Consider the following 19,712-nt stretch of genomic DNA (forward strand, 5'->3'; position numbering starts at 1 on the left):
AAGAAGAGGTAAGGACCGTAGGGCAATTATGTTTACTTATGATGGGCATGATATGCCTCCTAGTGGTTTAAAGTCTGTGCTTTTTTTCCAGCAGTTATTTGTACCCGTCTGCCTGATAATGGGTAGTTGAGCTTAATTGTTGTGAATAATTCCCTAAATGTCAAGTTTTTGGTCTTTTTCAGGATCCAGCCCATTGGACAGTCCACGCAATTTCTCCCCAAACACTGCGGCCCACTTCTCTTTTGTGCCAGCTCGCAGGTGAGTCACAGTTTATCAGCATCTTATAGAACAAAACATTTATTTGTAAAATATTTCACATTCTGTGAGGAAGTTCTTATAATACTTTTTACAGTCTTTATCATGTTTGAGCAAGTACTGAGCAAGAAATCTCTTTGCTCTTCTTGCAAATATTGTTGTCATAGTTTGCCTCTCATCTGCTGGTTATTAAGCACCCCACTTTCAATTCATTTGTAATCCTTCACTGTGGCTCTGAATAATGACACCACGAATGTTAATGAGTAAATCTGAATTGGTAATTGAGCAGCAAAAGATGGTAATGCTTTAACTACTGGGAGAGAACACAGAGCTGATGACCCCAGGCTTAATTAAAAAGATTCGTTTGAATGTCAGCCATAGAGCAAAGACCATTGAGTCATCCAGTCCACATCGCTCATGGACCAACAGTGCCACCTAATGGACAAAGTACAGCACACTAATGTTACAAAATAACTTTAAAGACAAGAATCCAATTCGGGTGTATACAAATTCCACATTTAACGTAAGGGAGAGCTGAATCTGCTAGTGTGAGTGAAGGTCATGAGAAAGTAAAAGATGCACAGTAGATCAGATGCCTTCACAGTAGCATCTCTTTTTAATGCTGTATTCTCTTCCATACAGCCATGGACACAGGGCTGACAGGTAATAATTACCCCGCTTCCCTTACAACATCATTTCCTGTGTCTGCTTTCAGCATGGCTGTTTACACCAAACATCATGTTTCCATTTCATTAGAGCTGACAGTCAGATGTGTTTAAAAACATCTCGGACAACTTAATTTATGTATTGGAATGATAAATTATTAATCATCCCAACTCATTCAGCTTGACTGTGTGCTTAGAACTGATATCCAATCTTCAAAAATATTCCACAAGTTTCTTGGCATAAATGAAATTATAAATATTCTCTCTCGCTCGCTCTCTCTCTCTATCTCTCGCTCTCTATACATATAAGATGTAAACGTGGTAAATGTTGTCTACATGTTTTCTTGTGCAATATTTTCATATCAAAATTATTTAAATTAAAGATGTACACTGCCATTCAAAAGTTGTGGGTTGGTAAGATTTTTCATGTTTTTGAAAGTTTCTGCATAAAAAACAGTAATATTGTGAAAGATTATTGCAATTTAAAATAACTGTTTATATTTTAATATGCATTTTATTCCTGTTATAGCAAAAAGGGAATTTTCAACAGCGATTACTCCAGTCTTCAGTGTCACATGATTTTTCAGAAATCATTCTAATATGCTGATTTACTGCCCAACAAAATTCTTCTTGTTATCAATCTTGAATACCATTGTTTTGCCTAATATTTTTTTGAAAACCAAACATTACATGAATTTGATTTGAACTTGACATGAACAACTCTTCATATTGAAGGGTTATTTGATTAATAAGCATTGCATTTCTTAAACAATGTCTTTAGTGTCACATTTGATCAGTTTAATGCATCCTTGCTAAATTAATTTCTTGAAAAAAAAAAATCTTACTGACCCCAAACTTTTAAATGTTTCTGTATTTTTTAATGTCTTATTTGCTACAGTTGTACCTGTGATTATTAAAATCATTAATGTCTTGTGTATGTTTTGCACATTGTAATCAGGGGTCAAATAGATTATGCAAAATTCCTTGTGTCCAAGTAAAGGGACACTTACTCTCTGCTAAATTCCTAATATCATTCATCATTGATTTATGTGCTTGAATGATATACCAACGTGTTGCTGTTGTGTGCTAAAAGGCATCATGCCATGTAGGGTGAATTCACACTGTGCTATTTATTTGATATGCATGAAAAGGCTTCATATGCATATCTGAAATAAATGTAAGTTCCTGTATGGGCAGCTTAGCCATTATCACAGATGCTAAATGGCTCTCATATGCAAGCCTTATTTAGTTGCACAGTTGAATTTAATAATCATAATCATTGTTTATTGTTCAAATGTTAGTTTTTGTGGACATTTTAATCTGTGGTGCTTTATTCTGCTCTGATTTATTGTTTTTCGTCTGAATGCTCCTTGTGCTATTTATTTCTACTGGTCCTGATACTTGCAAGAATATCAGCAGTGATTTGTCAAGACCAGATTTTCACCTTTCCCTCATCCACACTTTTAGGACGGATGGTCGTCGCTGGTCTCTCGCCTCTCTGCCGTCGTCTGGCTATGGAACCAACACCCCCAGCTCAACAGTCTCTGTGAGTATCTGTGTGTGTTTGTGCTCATGTTCTTTCTGTAGTCCCTCCGTGTTGTATCAACCCCCAGATATATGCCTCACTGTTTGGTATTGCATTTGATCCCAAGCCTTAACTTGCCCGGAAGGTTTATCCTATTGACCCTACAGTGGGATAAACTCTAGGCACAAAGCAGGTCCCCTTAGCCTGAAGTAAAGCCAGTAGCTTAATATCAATGCATTCACTTCAAAAGAGTTCTGTCCCCGAAAATTGACTGTAACTCAGTCTGGCTGCTGCTTTCATTGGGGAATCAGTTCAAACCGCACAAGCCCCATTAAAGTCTCTGTAGAAAGATGAAAATACATTTTCTAGTTCAGGCCAAATTTTTATTCTAAAGGCTGCAGAGATTTTATTCAACTCAAAACATAAGGGGAAAAAATCTACTGAACTAAATGTCTTAAGAAAACTCTTAAGAAATGTCCAGAAATAAAAAAAATTATATTATAATGAAAGTAAAGCCTATTGTTAGGGTCATTAAGATTTTTTGCTATGTCATGATATTTTAATGGCAATTATCATCATGTAATATAGTTATAATTTATAGTTTAATACATATATTTGTATTAAAGTAATCATGTCATAATGCAATTAATGGTCCTAAAATAGGTTCCAATTTCTTTATGCAAAATATAATTAGTAACTTATTTTTTATTTATTTAACTTGAAATATAACCTGGACATTTTCTCATGATTTTATTATTTATTTATTTATTTATTTATTTAAAAAATAGATAAAAAAGCTATATATTATAGTTAAATAAATGTATTTTTCCCATTTGGCCTGAATATTTTGAGGAAAATTTATTTGCAAAGACTAACAATCAACAACTTTTCGGCAAACAAATGCAGTTGATTGAGAGTCAGGGCAGCCTATGCAATGCCTTCTGTCCTTGTAATCCCTCCCTCTCTGCTTCTCACAGTCATCATGTTCATCTCAGGAGAAGCTGCACCAGTTGCCCTTCCAGCCCACTGCAGACGAGCTGCATTTCCTCACCAAACACTTCAGCTCGGAGAGCATCACGGATGAGGACGGGAGAAGATCGCCAGCCATGCGACCGCGCTCCCGCAGTCTCAGGTACAAACACTTACAGATTCCCATTTCACAGCAATCAAAAGTTGCCTTTCAAGTGAACTTGACATTGTGAGTGTGTGTGATGTCAGCTGGGCCCTCAGGCTCTCACTCACTCACATTTTTAAAGGCCAAATCTTCAGATCTGACAGGACTCTGCCACCTCATTCTCTAGACTCTTAACTCCCTCCTTTAAGGTAGAAGACAAATAATTCAGCCTTTGTGCCCTTCACATTGATGCCTCTTCACTCCTCTGCCTTCACATCTTCTTCATACCTCTCTCTGCCTGTCAATAAAATGCCCATGTCATATTTAACCCCAGAATAATGCAAATTGTAAATTTATTTCCATTATTTCAACCAATTCTCATTACTGTAAAGCAAAAAAAACTAAATCATATTACTGTAAAAGAATAATTATATTTTTATATGTAGTATTTGTTTTACTGCCTTTATTCTGATTTAATAAAAAAAAACAATATTACTGTAATGAGTAATAGGAGTCACCACTAAGAATAATGAAAATTACAACAACAACAAAAAAACTCAGAGGTTGAATGTCCAGATCAGTCATGGTTGATGAGCATGATAGAGGAGAAATGTCTATAGTTGTCATGAAAATAATATCCAAAATATATATAATATATATTAGGGGTGGGACGGTACATGTATTCGTATTGAACCGAAACGGTACGGGCGTCACGGTTCGGTGCATGAATATACACGGAGAATACACGGTATAAAAATAAATCAAACTCGCGTGCAAATTAATTAATGTAATTAATTCTACATTAATACATATACAGTATCGCCTTAGCTCTGAAGCTCAGTGGCATGAACAGGCTGCGATGTCAAGATTGCAATGCTGGAATATGGTGTGTGGGTGTGTGTGTGTGTGTGTGTGAGAGAGAGAGAGGGAGGGAGAGAGAGGGGTGCGGGCGCGATCGAACAGGGGAAACATAAAAACATACTCCGTCATTTTGTTCATACAGGACATCATTCAAACTGTAAAGTGTTTACTTATATTTGTGTACACTCGCAATAAAACACAACATTGTGCTTTTTTCAAACTGTAACCTACAACTTTCACCCAACTTAAATCACACACACACAGTTTAAAAGCGAAAAATATTTATCCAACCCCATTTAAAAACAGTCTGTGGGTGCCATCTTTTGAACATTCATCATATTGCATTGGGTTTCATTTCTTGTCCTCGAACAGAGCACTAATCTGTTTATTTTTAAGTTACACATTCTACATTGATTAAAAAAGAAAATCAAATGTGTTTTTAATGGTAGTATTATTTTATACAGAAATTATTTATAATTCAGTGAGAATAAAGTTAGTGTTAATTAAAATTTTAAGGAAAACAAATATATTGATCTGAAACATAGCAAATTAATTTTAAATTCATTCAGGTACAATTACCAAACATATCTCAAGGTCTTTTTGTCTTTTTATTAATTTAATTAATAAACTTATTATATAAAACTATTGTCAATGCACTACAAATAAACTATAAACATAAAAACTGTTTTATGCCTTTACTTTATTAATAAAACTTTTTTTAAAAATACAAGGCAGACATTTATTTTCCTTTGGTGGTACAGCCTGAGACATGCACAATAATAAAAAAAGACCACCTGACATTATAAAGATAAATATATTAGGAATCCGTAAAAAAATTATTTAAAACTAAAAAACACATCATAACCAAAAAACGTAATATTTTGTATGCTGTCTTTTGGCCTTGATAACTGTAACGATGAGGCAGGAACGAAGCAGAGAGAGAATCCACATGCAAGCACTACTTTAATAAATCAAACAGGTAATCCAGGGAAAACAACAGAACTCAGAACAGTAACAAGGTACAGCAACAGCTACAACGACCGACAAACAACAACTGAAGCACAGAGGTTTAAATACACAGGCAAACAAGCTAAACAAGATAACAAGGGGGCAGGGCTAATTAGAAACACCTGAAGAGACTAATAAACAAGAAAAACTACAAAGGACTACAAAACATGGCACAGAACAGGAAATAACAAAAGTCCACACAAGACGAGGAGAACACAAGACAGGAATCATGACAATAACAGCTTGCGTTCTTGCTGGCATTGTTTTTATGTACTCTACTTTTCCACAGTCTCTGTTGTTATTGGAATTAATTCAAATAGTTTCCAGTTGTTCTCAAAGACTTGCTTTTAAAGAAACTTTTGTGCGATCTATTTTTAATCCACTAAGTCCGAACTTTGACTTGGCCAAAGACTGGCCACGGACTTTGACTGTGACTAAAGAGCTTACACACACTGGTGGATTAACCATTACAGAAACATAAAAATGTATTTTGGTAACCACCACTAATGCTGTTAGTTTAGGGCAGCTGTTGCACAAACCTTGCATTGGGTGGTGGTCTAATAAATATGTTAAGCACTGTGTATGTATATATATATATATATATACTCTTATCCACTCTTTTTCTGCAGATGACTCTAGTAGTCATTCAAACTTCTGCCCAGGACCTGACAGACTAAATCATTTCCTCCTGAATGCTAAGAAAGAGACCTCCTTCATGAGCTTCTTATCTGTAAACACATCTCTCTTCCTCGCTCTCCTTCCCCTTTGGCTCTTTCTCTTTTTCTGTTAAGATGACTTATTCAGGAAACACTGGCCTTGCCTCTTTTAGTATCTAGACACACTCAGCAGGGGGTTCAGCACTCCAGAATTAGATCCATAAATATTGGATGAGATAGTGAGGTTTGCTGTTGCCACATTTTACAGATTATCGCTTCCCAGGATTGTCCATTTCTTCTGTTGAAAGAAGGGAGAGAAGGATGAAAAGACTGGATGAGGGAGGAGGTTGAGGGGATTTGCAGTCAAGCTCAAACTGGTTAATTAGAGATGAGGAAATGTAGCAGTATTATGCTAATTTCACGCCCTGGACAGCAGACATGTGGAGAGAATTGACAGCGACGCTTCTTCATGCAGTGTTCACTCACGGTTCTCCATCATTCTTCCTCTTTACATCTTTTAACTTACTCAAACACACAGTCGATGAGTAATGAGCTCAATGTGCAGTGGTCACCATCCATCATCCATATGTCAAATGGTTTGGTAGCAGTAGCTGGAAATTAGAATATTATTTTAATAAAGGGCTCAGTGCCAAAATACAACGGACACATTCTGGATTCCTTCCGGCTAGCCAAGCCATTTCTGTTGTTTTTAAATTAACATGCATAATATATCAGAATGTGTCTAAAATGACTAAAATGTGTCTATGGCTTTGTTGGTGATGTCATCCGATTGTGTGTGTTAGTGCAGACCATTCTGTCACGGCCAATTAACTAGCTGATTTCCCTGGTTTCCAGCACCACGGAGGGATTTAGAGGTCATTTCTGTGCTCAACTGTGACACATTTACACACTCTCATCCTCTCCCCTCTCTCTCTGGCTGTCCCTCCCTTTGTTTTTCTTTTGTTCCATGTGATAGCATCTCTCTCGGTTAGTCTTCACATTCTTTTCAGATAACTTTTCATTTTTACAGTTACTGAAACCAATATTCATATTTTGTCCTTCATTGTAAAGCTGTGTCCTAATGTGTGATGCGAGTGACAAATAACAGGCAGTTTCCTGAGACAAAATATTTTTACGAAGTTCTCGAACATTAATTAATTCAATTAAGAATTTTACATTACTTTTATTTTAATATATTTGTACATAAATTAAAAAACAAAAATAAAGTGGTTATTTTAAATTGTAATAATATTTTACAATATTACTGATATTACTGTATTTTTGATCTGCCTTGCTGAGCATAAGAGACTTCTTTCAAAAACATTTGAATATGCCGTGTTGGCATTGTCACGTAACCTTTGACGTCCGGGTATTGTCCGCTTTCTGTTTTGTAAATACTGAATATTTAGATATACTACGTACTTGCTTTTCGTGTAGAATATATTAGGACGTAGGCATAATCTGATGCAATAAAGTCCAAATTCTTTGGAAACGTAAGAACACATCTTTCCTCAAAGAGCTGTTAGAGAAAATGTTGGCATGTCAAAGTTTCATACTTAGGAATTTGTTCAAATTTGTTCCTCTCCTTTTATCACTCAATTTTCTTTTTATACTTTCTAACCCAAACACTACATTCTTTTCTCCCATAACAAATCGTATATGAATAGCTCTCCTTTCTTTATTTCCCCCATTACATCCATTATGTTCCTGCACAGAACATTACTTCAATTAAATCCATGTGGCTCAAAACTATAACTAGAATCTTTTTTCAAGGTCATTTCTCAAAAATATGATGATTTTTGGGGCTGCAAGGACATTTCTGCATCCATCAGAGAAAAATAATTACATTCACTAATTATCATCTGTCTGAATCCAGAATGTTATTGCGCCGCAGGAGGTTCACATTGATTCTTTGCACACAGTAAATTCTTTATTTAATAAAAGTAGAGGATCGCTCCAAGGCATGTTCATTTTCCCTCGTCTTTTCTCTCTACCTCACTCAGCTGGAGAAATATTCTCAGTGTGATTGTTAATGCAGCTCCCTTCAGCTGCAAATCAATCTCTGTCAGAGTTAACCTTTACCGCAGTCATGGTCAGATCATAATTTTTGATTGAAATGGCTCTCAAGTAAGTTGAAGATTTGACTAGAATATTTTTCCCCTGTCTCATATTGTTATTGACACACCTGTAGATGAGCCAATTTAGTGTGTAAGTGTGTGTGTTGGCGCATTTCTCAACAGCACCCTGGAGGTGGACCAGATGTGCTATGGTTAGTTTGTTTTTATTCAATCAGGTGGGCTAATAGGGAGCACAAGCCTTCGAATGACGACTTATAGCATTACCTCATCCTCGGGTCACATGACCAGCTTACCTTTACTAACCGGAGTGACTCATATTGTCCCAGCTGCATCTGTAATCTGTGTCCCTGAATAAAACACACGCACAAACACACACACTAGTATATCTACACAAGCCATATCTCTCAATATTCCCTGTGGAGCGTCTCTGATTGAAGATTCTACTTTGACATGAATGAGGTTGGCTATGTCAGAAACTACAGGTGCTCCAGTGTATCATCCACATTAGATTACAGGTATAGGGCACTAAACAACGTTTGCTTGAAGGCAGAGGGACATTAGGGTTGAAACTATATGATCAGCAACAAAAAGAAAGGTAAGGTAAATCCCATTTGTTGATTCTTTTCTCCACTTATTTTTCTTTCTTTCTTCTGTTCTCCAGCCCTGGACGCTCACCCATATCATTTGACCATGAGATCATCATGATGAACCATGTTTACAAGGAGCGTTTCCCTAAGGTGAGGTCTAAAACTGACGCAGAACTTGCACAACTCAAGTACACTGGATAGAGTCTCATTTTCACACGTTAAACTACTTTATTGACATTGCTAAAGCACCAATACACACAGCGACAGAAAAGAGAGAAATATTTACTGTTAATAAATACTAAGGTGCCAGAATGTTAATTGAATAATAACTGTTATATAAAAAATATTAATAATACTAATAGTAATAATAATTACAAATGAATTAATAATGCTACTGTTAATAAATGAGCAATATTTGAAATAAAATTAATTCAAAAAAATTTAAACAAAGACATTAATTAGCATAAATGTGTACAGACAATGAATAAATAAATATGTAAATCACTCACTGTTGTATTAAAATATTACGTCTTTTTCCATTTGCTCTGGCCTGCTCAGCTATGCCAGAAGGTGTAATATAATGACAAAACGGACTTTCTTTTTTAGTTTGTTAATTAAAGGATTTGAAAAAAAAAAATGTGTCATAAATGTGGTCAAAAAACCAAATCAATAAATAGAAATATATCTATGTAGTCATGCATTATGGGTGGCTGGATGCCTCTGTTTCTCCATAGCTTGGCCTTTGTTGAACTAGGATCTTTCTGTCCCACAGGCTACTGCTCAGATGGAGGAACGGTTGGCTGATTTCATATCTTCATCAGCTCCTGACAAAGTCATGCCTTTAGCTGACGGCGTCCTGAGCTTCATCCACCACCAGGTCATCGAACTGTCTCGGGACTGCCTGGACAAATCCCGCGAGGGTCTCATCACCTCCCGCTACTTCTACGAGCTACAGGAGAACCTTGAGAAGCTACACCAGGATGTGAGTATGCAAAGACAGCCACGTGTGGAGAGTATGTTGGAAGCTGATGGCATATATTTCAAGAGTATTGACTCCTTGTCACGCACAGCTTCAGTGAGGTCCTTCCTGTTGTTCCTTAGCCATAAATCCATGTCTGCCTAAGTATGATGTCATCACAGCAGGCCAGAGGTCATCTCTATGCTGCTGGGTAGTCATAAAGAACTCTATCACATGTGCTTTTGGTTCCCTGATGTTCGTTCGTTACTCTGTTGAGTCTGTGGTCACCTGTCACATCTGCATTAGTCAGGACTCAGGAGATGTCGTTGATGTCTTGATTAGCTCAGTTACGGTGCCACAGGGGCAGCGTTTCGTTATGACTCCCAGAGGTCCCATACTGATCCCACAAATCGTATGTGTGCAGGAAAGTATGAGAGTGTGTGTATTTGTTGTGTATTGGAATGGGGGGTGCAGCACCTTCCTGAATTTAATTTCACACCCCAGTAACCACCACTGGTGACGGATGAGTATTCCAGGCACCCAAGAGGGGGGTGCGGGGAGTGAGAGACAAGGCGGGAGAGAGAGAGAAAGGGAGAGAGTGAGATTGGAAGGAGGGATTAGGTCAGGTTTTCCCCTCTTTCGGTTGGTTGTCCATAACCATCCCGTTGCTGTTACCTGCCAGAATCAAAAATGCGCACATCGTGATCTCATGCAGTCGCCGCGCTATCACCGCAGACATACTTGGCATTCAGGCGAGTAGGGATGACATCATCCAGCCCGTGCTAATTGGCTGTTTTAGTTTGGGAGCCGATGGTGACAGGTGGGCCAGACAGGGACGCGGTATAAATCGCATCTTCAGCAGGTGAACTCAGAAAAGCATTCCCAATTTCTCCATTTAACGGTTCCTCGCTCGCTCAAAGGATGTCCTGCGTTTCGTGGCAGAGGCGGCTGGAGGAAGAGGAGGTTCTTCAGCACGTTTTAAAGCGTTGGGAGCAGAGCACGCTCAGAAACCATGTGGATCCAACAGTTGAGTTTGATTGTTTTTACTTTCCAGGGTTGCATTGAGTCAAGGTCATAGTCTCAGATGCTATTTTATGTTGTTGATTTGAAGATTTGTTGACAGTTTAGCACTCAAAACATGTACTGTAACAAGACTATTTTAATGTTTATAATTCACCTGCTAGGGTTTACTTTATTCAAATTTGAATTGTGAATCATAGTAGTTTTTTGTTATTTGTTATAGAGTATTACACCTCGAACCCAGACTTTAGTTACCCATTTAAGGAATGCACTGATTTTAAAATTCGGTTACACTTTATTTTAAGGTGTCATTGTTACAGTGCAATTATATATTGAGTAATATTAATTAACTACATGTACTTACTATAGGGTTAGGGTAGGATAAGGATTTGGTTGAGGGTTAGTTGCATGTAATTATGCATAATTTACTGTTATTACTATGGTAAGTACATGTAACATATGTAACAAGGACACTGTAAAATAAAGTGTTACCTAAAATTCTGACTGATACCAACACAACAATAATATTTTTGATATTATGGCCAGAATTCAAATTTAATGCTATTTTTTATTTTAGAAAAAAAAAAAAACACACTAAAAATAACATCCATATTGATTCTTGCTTGCCATCACAACATTCTACTTAAAAGGTATGAAATCATGTATATAAGAAATAAATATATTCATATAATAAATGTTAATTTTGTGATATGTTAAATTGAATAATGTCAAATAATAATTATCAGTATTATCTAAATGACAGCAGAGGTAATCCAAATGCCGAAAATAAGTGTGCACAATTAAATATTTGCTAATATCTCATATGGACCAATAGTGACTTTTCAACAAAATATTGGCTCATAACTGATATGATACATATGCATCATGCATCCCCAGTTCATATTGAAAGATGTTATAGTAACAGTTTTATTCATTCATCTTCTCTTTTTTTTCTTTTCTTTTTATGTGGTCTTGGACTATTGACCTGAATTTTTTCAAATGCCTTCTCTTCTTTGTCCTCAGCAATAGGCTTTATTCATTTAACTGGACATTTGTCTTAAGGTCAGACTAGTTGTACATTTTGAAATGATCAGTCTATAACATTAAGTCTCCCATGGTTGCATCATTAAAAACCACAGGTGCCAATCTCAAGTTAGGGTCACTTTAGTGACCTGGCTGTCACCATGACGTCTGGCCCTAAAGGAATCCTGGGAATCTTCTATTGACCTTATGTATAGCTGAGTATAGAGCATCTACTTTCATCTAGTTTAGGGTGTGCTAAACCAAATCCCTCCCTCATCCTACAGCTCTCACTCCTGTTACTTCTGACACTCTATAGTGTATTTACTCAGTGCAAAGACCCTTTATTATCCTGAGTGTGTGTGATTCACTGGCGGTTTCATTACCTGTATAAATAATTCAGAGGTTGATTAGACATCCCCTGAGGTGACTGTGCTGTCTGTCAGAGATTGCTCTATTACCATCAGCCGACTGTTTAACCATCGACTCTAAACAGCTCTTCTCTACACAATTGATGAACTCTCCTGCTCCTTTTACGCTCTTACTTTTTATGCACTCTCTCTGTACACTTCATTCAACTATCTTTTATTCTAGTACTGAGTGATTGATATCGCTTCTGTCTTAATTGTCTCAGTTGAAATGGAAGGTCAAGTTTAACATTGCATTGTGTTCTCTAATTTGTATACTGCTCATTTTGACAGATTTACTAGGTGTTCCAGTCATGCAGTACACATGCTGCAAACTGAATAGTGTGGTAGTATGCTATTCCAAAACTATTGTCTTCTCTGTCTATTGCTAGGCTCATGAGCGTTCAGAAAGTGGGGAGGTGACGTTTGTCACCCAGCTGGTAAAGAAACTGATGATAGTCATCGCCCGGCCCGCCCGTCTGCTGGAGTGTTTGGTAAGCACCGATATTTGAAAGGATTCTAATCAGGAATCTTTGAGATAAGTTTTAGCAAGGCTTCAGAGCAAACTGATTTTCCATAACTAATGAAGCACATGCTCAGTACTATATAATTAATTAAAATTTACTTTGGGAATAAAGACCAAACTGCAAAGCTTCAAAATGCACAATGATGTGTGTGATTCATTGTTTTGTTTTAAAGAATCATGGCAGACTGCAGTGCATTATAAAACCATGTCATAGTTTACAGTGCCCAAAACTGCACACATGCAAACATAAAAGCTCCTCTGACTTCCACACGGAGCTGCATGGTTGTAGTCACATGTGTATTTTGAGTAATCTGGTGCATTCAGTAGTATGACAACATACAGTACAGCTCAGCACTGATGGAGGACCAGCAGCTGAGAGAGTAAATGAGCTGTTAACCTGTTCTGCTTCATGTGCGCACAATGCATCCAAATACCTCAGTGTGACACCTGGAGACAAACCTGCCTGAATAAGCACACACACACACATGCATACACACACACACAAAATATCTAAACTGTTCCTTAAATAAATGACATTGATTTTGGTACTTAATTTGGCTCTTATTTTCCTTACATTCTTTCATTTTAAAATGATAGTTTGTTAACATACTGTATATATAACATTGTTTCATCTTTTTGTGTGAATATCCCTGAATAAGAAGACATTTTTGTCCAAAATGTTTGACGAAAAAAAGAGTTATGTATATGGTGATTTATAGATATTTGACTGTTATTAATAAATAATAAATAAAGTGTTATTACAGTAATAAGTTCATCATCATTTGAAATGTTTGTCCTGAAGTATTTGATATTCGATCTACTCCAGATCTCTAGAATAAATATAATGATTGAGGATTGAGTGGGACTTTAATGTTCATATTATGTGATGTCATATTTCTCCCTGTGTATGTGTTTAGGAGTTTAACCCAGAGGAGTTCTACCACCTGTTAGAGGCTGCTGAAGGTCATGCTAAAGAAGGTCAAGGCATCAAGTCTGACATCCCTCGGTACATCATCAGCCAGCTGGGCCTCACCAGGGACCCCCTTGAGGGTAAGAATGCTACATACAGTCACCCTAAAAGCATTTGAACACTAAGCTACACTTAAAAATGTTATGAGATCCCCCCCAAAACAAGCAAAAAAAGACATTGTAACATCTTCAGAAACAAATGATAATTTGTTATCTAATGCATTATCATTCATATATTGTCAAGTGTGGCGTAAGTGTTCAAATGCTTTTTGGGGACTGTATGAAGCAAATCTGATGTTATTGGTTTTGCAGTCTTTTATCAGGAGCTACAATAACATTTGTGTTGTTTTTCAATGACACCTTTTCCCTTTCATTCCCTCTTTTCACTCTCGCTGTCTAGAAATGGCCCAGCTGAGTAGCTATGACAGTGGTAACCCTGAAACCCCAGAGACAGAGACAGATTCCACAGATGTGAGTAATCAAATAGAAATGTCCTCAATAACTCTATCGACTCAGTATACTAGCATTCAACTAAGACCAAATGCTTGTGTTTGTATGCAGAGTCGAGGAGCCACCGTACAGCCACACCAGCTTCAGCCTCAGTCCAAAACTAAAACTCCTCGTGAGGAAGACTTTGAGACCATTAAACTCATCAGTAATGGAGCCTATGGGTAAGACAGTTGAATTTCACAGCTACAGAAATGATTATAAATGCTAAGGTGTTACACTTTTAGAATGTCATCTCTTTAATAGTCGTAGGGTAAGGAGGCAGTTAGAAGTGATGCATGCCTCTCTCCACTCAGGGCTGTGTTTTTGGTGAGGCATAAGGAGACCCGTCAGCGATTTGCCATGAAGAAGATCAACAAGCAGAACCTGATCCTGAGAAACCAGATCCAGCAGGCCTTTGTGGAAAGAGACATCCTAACATTTGCAGAGAACCCTTTTGTTGTCAGCATGTTCTGCTCCTTTGAGACAAGGAGACATCTTTGCATGGTTATGGAGTATGTGGAGGGTGAGAAATACTCGTACAACATCTTTGTGGAGGGTGACTATGTTCATGGAGGACTTCAATATGGGATACACCCCAGAGTGATGCTGTAGTTGAAAGTGTTTGTGTGTGTCTACAGGTGGGGACTGTGCCACTTTGCTGAAGCACATTGGAGCTCTGCCTGTGGACATGGCACGTATGTACTTTGCTGAGACCGTTCTAGCACTGGAATACCTTCACAACTATGGCATTGTGCACAGAGACCTCAAACCTGACAAGTAAGAAAATGCAACACCAAACCACCCTGTTTGTAGTTGACTTTCTATTCTTAATTTAATTGGGAAAAAATTAAACATCTCACACACGATTGAAGCTTGCAAATCTTTAGGTATCACTATGATTCAGTCAAAGACCTCCTTCAGGGTTGTTTTTATTCTTTAGATTCCATCTAACTCTCAAAGAATATAAAAACATCTTTGTTTAGCATGCATGCTTGCTTTCTTAGGCTGTAACAGATCAATTGGCTTTGGTTTAGACAGCATTTGTTTTAGATGGATGGATGGACTTTCACATTCATTGATGTCAGAATAAAAAAAATCCTGTTTTTCTACAGTCTCCTCATTACTTCAATGGGACACGTCAAACTGACAGACTTCGGCCTGTCCAAAATTGGTTTAATGAGTTTAACAACCAATCTATATGAGGGCCACATTGAAAAAGATGCCCGTGAATTCCTTGACAAACAGGTACAAGTGTCCTCTGGGACTGTAATTTGTTGCGTTGTTTCTGTTTTTTATTTATATATATAAAAGGAATGGCAGTTCTCAAAACTCTTTCTTTCTCAGGTGTGTGGTACTCCTGAATACATTGCTCCTGAGGTCATTCTGAGGCAGGGCTATGGTAAACCAGTGGACTGGTGGGCTATGGGAGTCATCTTGTACGAGTTTCTTGTGGGCTGTGCTCCCTTCTTTGGGGATACACCTGAGGAACTGTTTGGACAAGTCATCAGTGGTTAGTGTTGTATCTAGAAGAAAGTTAAAAAAAATATTTAATCATGCACATTACATTTATTATACAGTCGTGAGTTTCCAAACTTTTGACTGGTATGGCATGGGATATCAATTATCAGTTTTAATATTACATTTCTCTAGCCAGCCAATAGTTAATTTTGAAAAATAAAACTTCATACACTCCTTAAATCAGTCTGTTTTATTTGAAATCTGACCTGTGAACATAATTGTGTTGTTGACGATTACTGTATGTTTGGTTCAATAGATGAGATAATCTGGCCAGAAGGTGATGAAGCTTTGCCTCCTGAGGCTCAAGATCTCATCTCCAAACTACTGCGGCAAAACCCTCTGGAGCGTTTGGGGACAGGTGTTCTAGCGCACAAACTCACACTTACTTACACAGACTGACTTCTCCTTGATCTATTCCCTGGTTTAGTCTTAGAGGAGTGACTTGACTGATGTGCTGAGATTAATAGTGTATGAATGAACCTGAGCAGAAAATTTTGAGAAGAATCCCACATCTCTGTTCTCTGAGAAATATTTGAAGAGATCTTCTCTCTCTCTGTCTCACAGGGAGTGCTTTTGAGGTGAAACAGCACCGCTTTTTTACTGATCTGGACTGGAACAGTCTCCTGAGGCAGAAGGCTGAGTTCATTCCTCAGCTGGAGTCGGAGGATGACACTAGCTACTTTGACAGTACGTCTTCAGGCAGAAGGGAATGGAGTGAAATTTATAACAAGATACTTTACTCTCCTCCATACCTGCAGCACAGCACACACCACATGGGCTTATGTTCTCTAAAACACAATCTGAGATCTCTTTCTTCAACCCTCTAGCACGCTCAGATCGGTATCATCATGTAGACTCTGAGGAAGAGGATGACACTAATGATGATGACCATCTGGAGATCCGTCAGTTCTCCTCCTGTTCACCACGATTTAGCAAGGTGTGAAGTAACACATGCTAACACTCTTTACAAAATGATATAAGATGTTCAATTAATAGTTAATTCATTAATAATAATCAAAATAAACAATTCTTCTGCTAAGTAAGGTACTTTAAAAGCAGGGTGGAATATAGGGCATATGAAAATAAAGAAAAATGGGACAGAATGGAAAGAATGGCACTTAGTACTGTGATAGGGGTGCCATTTCAGTCACTTTCTGAATAATAACCTGTAGAGGACAACTGAAATTCTTTATTACCTTTATTAACTGTAGACTGTTTGTGGTTGCCAGCACAGTTTACAGTTTTAGTATCTGCTATACAACAACTTATGGCTTGTGTAATCATAATCTAGTGTTAATATCTGTTCTGCTTAATTATAAGTTCAGTCTAATGCCTTAAACAGTTTATACTGTTTTCAAAGTTCAGTGTTGCTTCTGTTTCTCTCATTTCTTCCTTTTTTAACTTCATCTGTCTTCATCTCTCCCCATCGATCTCCCTCTCTCAGGTATATAGTAGTATGGAGCGTCTTTCCTTGCATGAGGAGAAGCGCACCCCTCCTCCCACTAAGCGCAGTCTGAGTGAAGAAGGAGGAGAACGGATCGACAGTCTCAGTGGCCTAAAGTCTAGAGACCGGAGCTGGCTGGTTGGCTCACCAGAGATGTGAGTGAAACACCTCAAATCAATCTGATGAATAAATAACAGAAACTATTTGTCCAACATTGTGTCATAAACATGTTTGGTTTTTTATGCAGCTTAAGGAAGCGTCTCTCTGTTTCCGAGTCGTCTCACACAGAGAGTGATTCCAGCCCACCTCTGACTGTACGTCGCCGCTGCTGCTCAGCCATCATCGAAATGCCTCGATTCGCCATTTCCAGTGAAGAGGATGGCGGTGTGGGGGGCAGGAAGACCCCTGTGAGGGGCCCTCGTGTGGAAGATCTGCCTCGGGCCATTCCAGAGCTCCCTGTGGAGAGAGAGCTCAGGCTGGATGAATCGCCCACCACACCAGGCTCCACTTCCAGCCAGATCAGCCAATCCACTCTCACACGTCAGTCTTTATGAATTACTCTGGGGAGTATCTGTTCTAGCTTTAGCAAAAAAAAAAAAAAAAATGTTCACAAGATTTTCAAAGTCAAAGATTTAATGAGGTGTAAAAATGTCTCATAAAAAGGTGCAAAAAATGACTGGGGTTTATGATTTCAAGTAACACCATATTCAATCATTCTGATAGTTTGCCATTTTCTATATACATATCTCTGATATCTCTCATTTTTAATTTATGTGCATGCGTGTGATTTCAGCTGGTAGTTCTGCTGATGTGGATCGAGCTTCTCGCTACAGTGCTGAAAGTTCTGAAAACTCCACTCCTAAAGCCATCAGTGATTTGGCGGCTCGACGAGCTCGCCACAGACTGCTGTCAGGAGATACAGAGAAACACGCATCACGACCTCTTAACAAAGTCATCAAATCAGCCTCAGCAACTACTCTCTCACTAATGATTCCTGCTGGTTAGTACATATGATTGGTCATCATGATTTTGCCATGCATGACATCTCTAGATCAACATCTTTTGTTGGTCCTTGAACAAACTAGGGCTGTCAAGCTATTAATGATTTTAATCGAATGTGTGCGCGCGGCCGGGGCTCTCTCTCGTACTTATATATGCGCCCTGTCAAGAGCAGCAGTCATTCTATTATTCATCACTCACCGATCAAATAAGGCTTTGGCGGCCGCCAAAAAAAATTCAATGCAGCAAAACCCCTGGATTGGTTATATAACGTTGGATAGAATGATGGTCCGGCCATCGTGTATCAGCGCACATAAGGTACACACTGTGAAGTAATTTGCAAACGTTTTTTTAGAGAAATGAAAACAGGTCGCACCACAACCATTAGCACAAATGCTCCCAAATATATTTTTAGGTCGCACAGATTAAATTTCAGGAGCATATGCGACCAAAATGGTCGCAATTTCGAGCCTTGCTATCACACTTTAACTGATGTTCAAATTCTTTTTTCTTCTCTTTCAGATCACCATGGTGCCTCTCCTCTTGCCAGTCCCATGTCCCCTCATTCTCTTTCATCCAACCCCTCGTCACGTGACTCTTCTCCCAGCCGAGACCTGTCCCCAGCTGTCTGCAGTGTTAAACCCGCCATAGTCATTCACAGAGCCGGCAAGAAATATGGTTTTACCCTGCGTGCCATCAGGGTTTACATGGGAGACACAGACATTTATACTGTGCACCACATGGTCTGGGTGAGTACAGCAGTTACAGTTATTCTCCATGATGGAGTTAGACCGCACCAATTTGTGGTTTTGAGTGCTCTAACATATTGCTTTGCAGCACGTGGAGGATGGAGGACCTGCTCATGAGGCTGGACTGAGAGAGGGAGATCTTATTACACATGTTAATGGAGAGCCTGTCCATGGACTTGTGCACACAGAAGTTGTAGAGCTCATTCTCAAGGTACATTGGCAGCCATAATCTGATGAGCCTTGTTGCTTTTGAATTTATTGGTATTAAGAATTTATTTTTTTTGCAGAGTGGTAGTAAGGTGTCCATCTCTGCTACGCCTTTTGAGAATACATCTATTAAGGTTGGCCCTGCACGCAAAAGCAGCTACAAGTCCAAAATGGCCCGCCGCAACAAAAGAACGAAAACCAGAGAAGGACAAGACAGGTGATGTATAACATTTACCATCCTCCAAATACTTGTGTCCCTCTGATTTCAATTCCTCAGGCTTTCATTTACTGTCCCATTTATGGTTTGTATTTGGTTATCCATTACAGTAAGAAGAAAAACTCGCTGTTCCGTAAGATCACCAAGCAGGCTACTCTTCTCCACACCAGTCGCAGCTTGTCCTCTCTGAACCGCTCGGTCTCATCTGGCGACAGTGTCCCGGGGTCTCCCACTCACATGTCCCCTCGTTCACCCACACAGGGTTGTCGTTCCACACCTGACTCTGCCCACTCAGGTAAAGCCTTTATCTTTATTTACATACAGTAATGAAGATAGCAAACAGTATTCAAATATTACATGCATCATACAGACGTACTACTGTCATTACAATTTTGATACACATACCGCCATGCCAGATAATATTCTCATTTAATTTTACA

The 19,712-nt window shown here is 38.4% G+C and overlaps 1 protein-coding gene across 9 annotated transcripts in view; it reads left to right on the top strand.

The window, feature by feature from the left end:
* The window catches only part of mast2 (microtubule associated serine/threonine kinase 2), a 135,194-nt gene that overhangs the window by 110,753 nt on the left and 4,729 nt on the right, over nt 1–19,712 (top strand). For 4 of the 9 annotated variants that reach the window (XM_079882822.1, XM_079882827.1, XM_079882825.1 and 1 more), the window contains 24 exons: nt 183–258; nt 898–918; nt 2,388–2,466; nt 3,423–3,577; nt 8,824–8,899; nt 9,522–9,731; nt 12,547–12,648; nt 13,598–13,730; nt 14,050–14,120; nt 14,211–14,320; nt 14,453–14,661; nt 14,777–14,915; nt 15,251–15,383; nt 15,483–15,648; nt 15,913–16,014; nt 16,221–16,343; nt 16,484–16,593; nt 17,101–17,255; nt 17,348–17,640; nt 17,894–18,100; nt 18,622–18,848; nt 18,937–19,059; nt 19,136–19,272; nt 19,383–19,567. In XM_079882822.1, the coding sequence (XP_079738948.1) occupies nt 183–258; nt 898–918; nt 2,388–2,466; nt 3,423–3,577; nt 8,824–8,899; nt 9,522–9,731; nt 12,547–12,648; nt 13,598–13,730; nt 14,050–14,120; nt 14,211–14,320; nt 14,453–14,661; nt 14,777–14,915; nt 15,251–15,383; nt 15,483–15,648; nt 15,913–16,014; nt 16,221–16,343; nt 16,484–16,593; nt 17,101–17,255; nt 17,348–17,640; nt 17,894–18,100; nt 18,622–18,848; nt 18,937–19,059; nt 19,136–19,272; nt 19,383–19,567 (3,342 nt within the window). Of the gene's footprint in view, nt 1–182; nt 259–897; nt 919–2,387; nt 2,467–3,422; nt 3,578–8,823; nt 8,900–9,521; nt 9,732–12,546; nt 12,649–13,597; nt 13,731–14,049; nt 14,321–14,452; nt 14,662–14,776; nt 14,916–15,250; nt 15,384–15,482; nt 15,649–15,912; nt 16,015–16,220; nt 16,344–16,483; nt 16,594–17,100; nt 17,256–17,347; nt 17,641–17,893; nt 18,101–18,621; nt 18,849–18,936; nt 19,060–19,135; nt 19,273–19,382; nt 19,568–19,712 lie in introns of all 9 variants that reach the window. The other 5 variants (XM_079882824.1, XM_079882829.1, XM_079882828.1 and 2 more) reach the window with 3 other exon arrangements.

Source organism: Squalius cephalus, assembly GCF_949319135.1.
Source record: "Squalius cephalus genome assembly, chromosome: 10".
Lineage (NCBI taxonomy): Eukaryota > Metazoa > Chordata > Actinopteri > Cypriniformes > Leuciscidae > Squalius > Squalius cephalus.